Source organism: Haliotis rufescens, unplaced genomic scaffold (genome assembly GCF_023055435.1).
Source record: "Haliotis rufescens isolate VD_foot unplaced genomic scaffold, xgHalRufe1.0.p SCAF_592, whole genome shotgun sequence".
Lineage (NCBI taxonomy): Eukaryota > Metazoa > Mollusca > Gastropoda > Lepetellida > Haliotidae > Haliotis > Haliotis rufescens.
This window is the reverse complement of record NW_025964326.1, coordinates 5,326-15,597: the sequence shown is the minus strand read 5'-3', so window position 1 is coordinate 15,597 and position 10,272 is coordinate 5,326. Positions and strand designations below refer to the sequence as shown.

General features: G+C 41.7%; 2 protein-coding genes across 3 annotated transcripts; one reads left to right on the top strand and one right to left on the bottom strand.

Moving 5' to 3' along the window:
* Window positions 1-7: 7 nt before the first annotated feature.
* LOC124141435 lies at window positions 8-2,676 on the bottom strand (the record flags this gene model as incomplete). The annotated part of the gene is made up of 3 exons (XM_048385498.1): window positions 2,635-2,676; window positions 1,344-1,402; window positions 8-743 (listed from the first exon to the last, which is right to left on the bottom strand). Coding segments are annotated over exons 2-3 (791 nt in total), but the record flags the coding sequence as incomplete, so codon positions are not given.
* Window positions 2,677-7,404: 4,728 nt separating this feature from the next.
* Window positions 7,405-9,427, top strand: LOC124141436. Of its 2 annotated transcripts, XM_046509450.2 has the most exons (3): window positions 7,405-7,415; window positions 8,000-8,066; window positions 8,535-9,427. In XM_046509450.2, the coding sequence occupies exons 2-3, from the start codon at window positions 8,012-8,014 to the stop codon at window positions 9,299-9,301; spliced, it is 822 nt and encodes a 273-aa protein (XP_046365406.2). In that variant the 5' UTR covers window positions 7,405-7,415; window positions 8,000-8,011; the 3' UTR covers window positions 9,302-9,427. The 2 variants fall into 2 exon arrangements, with proteins under 2 accessions (XP_046365406.2, XP_048241456.1); XM_048385499.1 differs by lacking the exon at window positions 7,405-7,415 and having other exon boundaries at window positions 7,914-8,066.
* Window positions 9,428-10,272: the final 845 nt, after the last annotated feature.

The window sequence follows — 10,272 nt, the reverse complement described above, 5'->3', positions numbered from 1 at the left end:
GAAATACCGGAAGTAGACATGAGTATCAACAGGACTTCCGGAACATGACGATGTCCCGCCGAAATAGTTGGAAAACAGAATGCCGTCGACTTTCACATCCGGGGACTCTCTGATTACAACGTTACTGACGTCGTACACTTTACCGACGCCCCCAACAACGATTCGAACGTAGCCATCAGCCTGGCCGGGTGTGTTAAGGCGGACAGTTTGCTGGATTGTGTACCAGGTCCCGTTCTGGAACTGGAAACTTCCGCTGCCCAGTCGGTGCCCCCAAGCATCATTACACTCCACCCCTTCAGTGGTACAGAACTCGGGTGTCTGCTGAGATGTGGTGAAGAGTGCCACTCCACCCATGCCTCCTGTTCTCCAGATGAAGCGGGATGTGAAACAGTCCTTGCCTGGGTCACCTCCAGCCGTACAGTTGACCCCGCCACCGTACAGACCCGGCAACTTTCCACCGTAGGCGAAGTCGAAGTTGTCATCGAACCACACTTTGTAGGAGAGCGTCAGGCACTCCCTGGGCTCTAGAGGAGTGGAGTAGAACTCAGCTCCACTGTAGAGATCGGTGAGGCCGTAGGATCCCTGGGAGAGAAAGATGCTGCTGACTTTGTAGTTGCTGCCGTCGGGGTTTGGTTCAGCAGACACCGACTCCTGACCCCTGTATGTGGAGGTATCCATGTTCCAGTTCCCGCGCCATATTGTGTTGCTTCTTGAGGTCTTAGAGTTCCAGAGTTTAATACCAACTGGATGGAGAAATAATAAAAAGCGTTTAGATGAAATGTCATAAAGCATTAACGTGCTGTAGTGAAAAGTCATATATATAACGTCATGCATTTTATGAAGACGGAGAAATAGCAGGAGTGTGATATAAACGAGATTGATGCCATTGTGGTGTTGTAATATCAAGTAATCAATACAGAAATAAGAGGCGGTGGGGTAGTCTAGTGGTTAAAGCGTTCGCTCGTCACGCCCAAGGCCCGGCTTCGATTCCCCACATGAGTACCATGTGTGAAGCCCATTCTTGTGTCCCCGCCGTGATATTGCTGGAATATTGCTAAAAGCGGCGTAAAACCATACTTACCCACTCACTGAAGAAATAAACGATTCAGAAATAAAAATATTTCTGATAATCGTCTGAGTAGTTGTGGACTGCCATTAAGAGGTATAAAATAAACTCCAAATACAACACGTGGATTTATATTGCCGCTCGCGAACATTATCCCACCCCTTTCCTTTTGTCAATATCAGTAATACAGCTATTGATAGAAAGTCAGTTCAGTAAAATTCTTCTAACGGAACCACACGGACTAAATGGTCTACCTGTCTGGAGTGAGCGATCTTACCTGTAGAATGACTGAGAGTGACAGCAGCCAGGATGAAGCATAGAAGCTGAGACATCGTTCTGAAACAGAAACATGGACATTGTAGAAACATGGACATTGTAGAAACATGGACATTGTAGAAACATGGACATTGTAGAAACATGGACATTGTAGAAACATGGACAGTGTAGAAACATGGACATTGTAGAAACATGGACATTGTAGAAACATGGATATGTAGAAACGTGGACAGTGTAGAAACATGGACATTGTAGAAACATGCACATTGTAGAAACATGCACATTGTAGAAACATGGACATTGTAGAAACATGGACATTGTTGAAATATGGACATTGTAGAAACATGGACATTATAGAAACGTGGACATTGTAGAAACATGGACATTGTAGAAACGTGGACATTGTAGAAACATGGACATTGTAGAAACATGGACATTGTAGAAATATGGACATTGTAGAAACATGGACATTGTAGAAATATAGACGTGCAGTCGAGGATCATGGACAAGGCCATTCCAGGAACATGGACGTGGCCACAACAAAGGTCATACTACGAACATGGATATTAACAGAAACATTGGAGATAGCATATATGATGGAGTTTACATCAAATAGAGTTGATCTAAAGTCGCAGTGAATATCGTTTTCGGCTATATCACGGCGTGTCAGTTAAATGTGGGAGGAAAGTCTGAGGTGATGCAGATCTTAGGCGTTTACCACTTTAGTTAAACCCATGCATACGGTTATAGTGCTGACAAACCTTGAAACATAATACTGGCGAATCTTGTTCGTACCCACGATCAAAGGTCTCTGGTACACTAAATGACGCTACTATACAGCCATTTGAGGTGCCTCTGGGCGACTGGGCCACTCGTGCCCCCATAAGAAATAGAACACTGACAGAAACACTAACATAGACAAGTTTATTGCAATAGCTCTATCGGCACTAATGGCTTATATCGGAATTGTTTATATATTCAACAATCATATGAACGTGTCATTGCTGTAGTTTCCGTATATAAAACAAATGTCTTCACTCAGTAAGTCAGTTCTAGCCGACATCCAGAAACGGCGATTAGTTTGGCATATAAACAGGTGGCACGTATCATTGTACAACATCTGGAAATACAACCATATATAGTAAACTACGTTTATAACGAACACGCTTATAACGACCGTCCTTTTTGTGTATATATGTTGTACATCTGCTAATAACCAACTACTGTTATAACGAATTCAAATTAGTGGTCCCTTTGAGTTCGTTATAACCGTAGTTGACAGTATAACATACCTTGGTTTGTTCCGTTCTGTTCCGTTCTGTTCTGTTGACGCCGTGTAGAGTGAAGATTCAACGTATGTGCCCTGCTTATAAACGACTACACCTTATCGTAGGATCGTTTTATTTGTTTATAAGTGATAAGTGAACTCCGTATTATCTATATTTCATTACTTTATTAAAGAGGATGCATTGATTCAGTTTCCCGCAGGTCACGATGACCTGAAAGACCACATGTATGGCGACGTCATGAAGAATTCATATGCACCTGCTCAGTCTGACATATTATGTCATCGCGCCTCCGTGGTCTAGTGAGCAAGAGCGTCTGTCAGGATATCGGATTTCATGATTTCGATCCCCGCCCGCGAATACAAAAATACGGTTTTAAGATGGTACTTATTGTTACCCTGTCTCGCGCTCGGCATTAAAGGGCTAAAAAGAGGACTGATCGGCCAGGAGTCAGTACACTGTGTCTGAGTGGGGTATGCATGTTAAACAGCGGCATGGTGATTCAGTTGGCTGGCACTAAAAACCGGCACTAAAGTACTCACGGAAATGAAAAAAAACTGTTTTTTCGATCTCGGATTTTATATAAATGCAGTTAATATACAAAATATATAAATATTAAAAAAACTCAATTAGTACTAATTGGGCCTTGGCACAAATACAGTGTATCAAAGGTTTTTATGTCTTTTTACATGTAAAAGTGTGTAAAAATATGAACAAAACAGATTATTGTGAAACTGAGCATAACCAGGTGTTAGTAGACCAAGGTGAATGTCCATGACCTATGACACCTTGACGACAGGTGAAAACAGGTGCTTGAAACCCACGTGCATGTGATTTGTCAGTGGTTAATTATTTGTGAGTGGCATTGTGGGATAGTGAATCATCGTCACAATATCAGAACGTAAAAGTAACATATTCCCTTCTCAAACAACAACTTACATGTCATTATTATTATGTACATAAACATAGCTGTTATATATTTTTATTGTTGTTTTGATAACTTTTTTCCAGGCTGATTTGCATAATGCCTACAGCCTGTTTCTGCCATGTCAATTTTGACTTAGTTTTATTTTTGAATGTTGAAAGTGCCTACAAATTACCTCCTGTAAAGTACATTTTGTATTGAGCACTGAGATAAAACTAGCAAATCCAGACTAGTACTTTTCTAGTTGTTTTGTTATTTCGTATTTACATCTACGTAATGCTTTGTGTCGATTATTAAATCCAGCAAAACAGGGTTTTTTTTCATTTCCATGAGTACTTTAGTCCCAACCACAAACTAAAAACATGCACGTCGCTATACGAGTGAGACGTAAACCCCTTCATCGCACATAATGTCAATGCGGGGAGTATAAGATTGGAATGGCTGTGTAAGGTTCGTCCAGATTAACTGTACACATTTTGAAGTTTTCTAAAATATTGTTTCTCAATGGTGTAGTTTGTGCTGAGCAATATATTTTAGGCTAGAGTACACCATCAACTGTCTAGATAGTGTATAATCCATACTGGTTTCAGAATAGATGTATTGAACTATTATTCCATGAGTGAGTCCATTCATGATCTTTTTTAATGTTATTTCAAGAAGGCAGTGGTTAGAACATATTTCGGAATCGTGACTGACAAAACGTTTATTCCTCATATTGATGTTTCAAGTTTAAATGTAAATACCCAAGGTGAGGTGAAAATAAGGTTTAAACACGTGTGTGCGCGTGTGTGCGTGTGTGTGTGCGCGTGTGTTTGTGCGTGTTTGCGTGTGTGCGTGTGTGTGTGCGTGTGCGCGCGTGTGTGTTCGTGTGTGCGTGTGCGTGTGCGTGTGTGTGCGGTGTATGCGTGTGTGTGCGGGTGTGCGTGCGGGCATGTGTACTAGTCCGGACTAATGCTGGTATTATAGAACTAGCTTACTGAGATACCATGCTGAAGATTAACGTGGATATCTCACTCACACACGTGACAGTAACTCCAAATCGATCAGTTCTTGTTTTTAAATCTAGAAAACCCTTCAAAATGTGTCAAAAAAACCAGAAAACCCCAATACAACCACGTGCTATATCTTGTAAACCCCGCTATGACATTAAATGATTCAAAAAGGGGTTTAAAGGAGCGTTCAAGATTATTGCACTCATATAGCGACGTGCATGCACGTGTGTGTGTGTGCGTGCGTGCGTGCGCGCATGCGTCCGTGTGTGTATGTGGCTGCTTGTATACGTTCTAGTACGGTCTCATGCCGGTTTTATAGTACTAACCCACTGAGCTACCGTACCGCGGTTACCCCATCCAGACACAGTTTACTGACTCCGAGCCGACTATTCCTTGTTTTGTCCCCTTAATACCGAGCTCCAGACATGGTAACAACTGCAAGTGACATCTTTTAAAGTCTTTTTGTATGATGCGAGCGGGCATCGGACCACCGACCTTCCGTTCTCGTCGCAGGCGCTCTATCCACCAGGCCCAAGAGGCGGTCCTTGCCCTGCCTTTGAGAACTGACATAATATGCTGCTGATTATCCGACAGAATATGATTTACCTTTGAATAATCAATCTCATTAAAATCACATCTTAGTTCTCGCTACCGCTGAACAAAGATCTGAGGATATCCCATTTGGGGTCAGTCAGAACGACCTTTCATCAGACCAATCAGAGCGTCGCTTACCAGATCATGAAAGTGATAGTCGGAATGTGATTTCTAATCATGCAGCCTCGAAAACTTTAAAACGGAGTATTCCGAACGATAGTTACGGACTTAACGACTGATTCTATACAATCTAGACGATATATTAGCCATTCGAGAATGTTCTTTTGTTCAGGTTTCAAAATTTTAAGCGAGAATTTGTCAAAATATGTTTCGAAACGTAGTCGCCAATTTGAAATTAGTGCCGTAAAGCACGAAAAAGCTGCCTTCTGATTGGCTAATGTCGACTTCATGTCAGTATTTCCATTGATCGGTCAGAGTTGGCGAAAGGTCGGTCTGACGTGACCCGTAATGGGATGTCCTCAGATATTTGTTTAGCGGCAGCGAGAATTAAGATCTGATTTCAATGAGATTGTTGAATAATATACTCCTGTATTTTAACATTTTCCACCGAAATGACAGTTCATGAAATAATAATAATTTGTTTCGCACACATCTCGAAAAGTAGTAACCCTAGATGAATCGATGATCTTGAAATATTTGAAGTTAAATGTTTTTAGGGAACAAAACCCAAACTCACATAAAAATATAACTAATATTATACTGGGCTTGTCTATTTCAGTAATTTGCAGATACTTGCATTCAAATAGGTAATATTTTGATATCTCGTGATTCCTCTGTGTTTATTTTAATACTTCAACTCCGCGGCGATACAGTGATGCGTGGATCAGACTATGCCTCCAGTACTCCATGCTTGTAAGATCCAATAATGTGTTTAGCTGCGGCGTAAAACAGCTTCCACTCATTCCTGCGTGTACTACCATATTGTTCCCCGACTGCTGACACATGTTCTGATTTAAATTTGATCTGCTGCAGTTTGATGTTTTCCCTGACATATTCTCTTTGTTGTCATTATTAATTTATTCCAACTGTGTTCCACTGCGAGACAGCTGAGAACGTGACGTCAAGCCCACATTGTCTCATGATGCTGATAATGATCTACATTCAAACGTCCAGCACACATACACACACGTGCCAGAAGTTACGAGGATATTTGAGAGTCTCCGACTGGTCATTCTCCGCCAGGTGCAACTCAATCAGGCAGCCTTACCTTCCTTTAGGCTTCATCCCCGGTATCTGCCTGGCGTGTACCCGACTGCCTAATGCCCCCACCTAATAAAATCTCTCATCATCTCATCATCTAATTAACACCGAACCCCGAGTGGTACCTAATATTTGTAATCACTGAGCCGTACCGACTCGCTTTCTACACACTGCAGTTTTTGTTACAGCATACCTCTGAAAATACATTCATTTTTTTGTTAGTATGAGGTGGTTCAGACAAAACTGTTTCAGACAAAATAGATTAGTTCTAGTTATATATATTTTGCGGTGTTCTTACTGGTTGTATTCTCGAACATTACAAGCAAAGTTTGGTAATTTGTATTTGGTGTTTATTCTGAAACTACAGATGTTGAAGTGTTGTGGAATGTCATCGCCCTGATATTACTGTTGATGCTTCTACGAGATGAGGCCTGTGTGTGTTCACAGGCCCTGTCAGAGTGTGTTCAATTTACGGCCTCGCTTATCACACACTTGATTTGAAACCCATCTCTAAAACATACACAAGGTTAGTCGTAAACACAGCATCTTAGAAAAGTAATAAAGCTTGCACTAACACCATGTGTATGTAATACGGTATGGTTTTGCCGTGGACTATGAACGTAAACGTCAACATGAAGCTTGACGTTATAATAGCTCATGGCAAAACGATACTTTGTAGCACTACTTACGGGGGTAGGGTAAACGTTATTTCGTAAGTACAGTGACTCAATCTAGCAGTACTTTCTGATATAACATTGACTACATTGCTATAGCAACCCGAGACTATGTCAATGTAAGTGGAGAACACTTGTGACATCATCGCGCCTACGCATAAATCTGCAGGTGGTCTTTCGCTAGGTCACCGTGACATGAGGGAACGCGGAAATATTGAATGTAATAATACTCGTTGATAAAGTAATTAAATGTGAATTAAATGGTACACGTATCCTATCTACCAACACAAACAAAATGATCCGACGATAAGAAATACCCGTTTATAAGCACAGCACATCCGAAGAATCGTCACTCCACGTCAACGGAACAGCGTTGGACAGGTATGCTACCCACAGTCGAATAGTGTCACTTTTTATTAAATAACGCATATTGCCCAACTAACCTTCATCTTCTATAACAGCGATTCTCTGAGTGAACATAACTATTATGATTGAGTGATATTTCGATAACAGCAACACTTATTCCGATTCTGTGACTGGAATATTACGCTCGTTTGTAAATGTTTTGTATCTGAAGTACACTTAAGGTTCTAATTTGTCCTATATATTCAATGTCTTATGCTCAGTATATGAGGGGGCGGCGGGTAGCCTAGTGGTTAATGCGTTCGCTCGTGCGCCGAAGGCTCAGTTCGATTCCCCACATGGGGACATTGTGTGAAGCCCATTTCTGGTTTCCCTAGCCGTTATATAGCTGGAATATTGCGAAAAGCGGCGTAAAACAATACTCACTTCGTTTATGTCACAAAGGTATTATTCTTTTAATGCCTATGTTTTTTATGTCCGTTATTGTCCATATGTCCATATATCTGTAATATCCGTGTTTCTGATACGTCCTTGGTAGGTCCTTCACGTGTTGTGTTGTGTTCTTCACTCCGATAATGTTCCGCATGTTTGGGGTACGTCAGTGTTACAGGACGATGTCTCAGCTCCGATACCTGCTCCTGGCCGCTGTCACCCTCAGCCATTTCACAGGTAAGATAACTGACCCCCGTACAGGTAGATATATAAACCCATGTAGGTATTAAGTATATACGAAACTCATTCTTGAATTTCTGTTACAAAATGTGCCTGGAAGGAACCGGTCTTGATTGTGTTTCACTGAATGTAATGTTAAGAGGCCATCATGTGTCCCTTAATGCGAGGTAAAAAATATATGTTTTCCGATTCTGAGTATTTTGGGTATTTGCGTCGCGAAAGTGAATTTTAACATTGAATTTGAAACCATTTATATAAAGCAAAACAATGATTTAAACTGTATACATGACACTTCACAGCACGTATATGAATTTAATATTATATTTAAACAAACTTTATGTTTTCCTCCCTCCAGCTCGGACTAAATTTACATACACACATTATTATGCTTTGATTTCCCTTAATTACAACATACTAATGGCATATTACCTACGATTGTTATATCAATTCTCCCCTTCTGACTAGATGGGATTAAACTCTGGAACTCTAAGACCCCAAGACGCAACACAATATGGCGCGGGAACTGGAACATGGATACCTCCACATACAGGGGTCAGGAGTCGGTGTCTGCTGAACCAAACCCCGACGGCAGTAACTACAAAGTCAGCGCCATCTTTCTCTCCCAGGGATCCTACGGCCGCAACGATCTCTTCAGTGGAGCTGAGTTCTACTCTTCTCCTCTAGAGCCCAGGGAGTGCCTGACACTCTCCTACAAAGTGTGGTTCGATGACAACTTCGACTTCGCCTACGGTGGAAAGTTGCCTGGTCTGTACGGTGGCGGGGTCAACTGTACGGCTGGAGGTGACCCAGGCAAGGACTGTTTCACATCCCGCTTCATCTGGAGAACAGGAGGCATGGGTGGAGTGGCACTCTTCACCACATCACAGCAGACACCCGAGTTCTGTACCACTGAAGGGGTGGAATGTAATGATGCTTGGGGGCACCGACTGGGCAGCGGAAGTTTCCAGTTCCAGACCGGAACCTGGTACACAATCCAGCAAACTGTCCGCCTTAACACACCTGGCCAGGCTGATGGTTACGTTCGAATCGTTGTTGGGGGCGTCGGTAAAGTGTACGACGTCAGTAACGTTGTAATCAGAGAATCCTCGGATGTGAAAGTCAACGGCATTCTGTTTTCCAATTATTTCGACGGGACATCGTCATGTTCCGGAAGTCCTGTCGATACTCATGTCTACTTCCGGTATTTCGCCCTCAAGGACAACGTCTGCTAAAACCTGCCCAATTGTGTTTTCTCTCAACCTCGAAGTTTCCACATCCTCATCATCGTCATTAAAAATATAATAAATGGGCATCATGTGAACATAATCAAAGTATACCAGATGTTATTTGAATTTAAATAAACAATGAAACACACTTTCTGTTTTTGTTTTACATATTCATATTTCGAAACTTGTCTCAAGAGATTGTTTTAGGCGCCCTGCTCCCAAACATGTTGTGTATCCCTTAGCAAGTTACTTTGTTTGATGTTGATGGATCAGTGTGCACTCAAATTTCACTCTCATTCCCATTGGGAGTATACACCAAGGTTTAGTCATATTACAATTTCATCCTACCGGGTACCCACTCACTGCTGGGTGAAGAAAGGCTTTCTTTTGAGCGAAACCCTTGAAGACCCAGACAATGTAATGGCTATGAACATTCACTTGGTGAACTGAATCTGAAGCATTATTAATGGACTTATATGTTCTGATATACACGTCAAACAGCTTTAAAATCAATACAAATCTTGCAGCGTAACTTGTCTGTAAAAATAACGTTCTGACATACAAATAAAATGCAATATGTGTATTTTATAGACGCTTCTGTGGTTTCTCTAAACAATCTCCTGTTTCTAGTGCATTTGTCACCATGACCATTCGACTTGTCCCGCTGCAAATGCAAATGAGTAAGTGTATGTTGCTTAACGCCGCAGTCAACATAGCACTTTTTGTCAAAAGTCGCCAACGCGGGAATGAGACATTTCGACATCATGCAAAACTTCGCAATCTCGACTTGTCAAAGTAGGCCACAAAAACACGAAATCGCCAGAACGCGAGAATGCGACATTTTATTTTCTCACGACCTCGCGTTCTCTTGTTCTCGCGTTTTAGACACTGTCCGTGCGCATGCGTAATATTATAAGGTCAAGTCGCATGCGCTCGTTATTAGTCCTGTGGTCGTGCTTCTCTAATGCTCTTCATTC

Coding starts and splice junctions, on each gene's coding strand:
- LOC124141436 (XM_048385499.1), top strand. CDS start 7,973: ATGTTCCGCATGTTTGGGGTACGTCAGTGTTACAGGACGATGTCTCAG. Junction 8,067..8,534: donor CACCCTCAGCCATTTCACAG/GTAAGATAACTG, acceptor CCTTCTGACTAG/ATGGGATTAAACTCTGGAAC.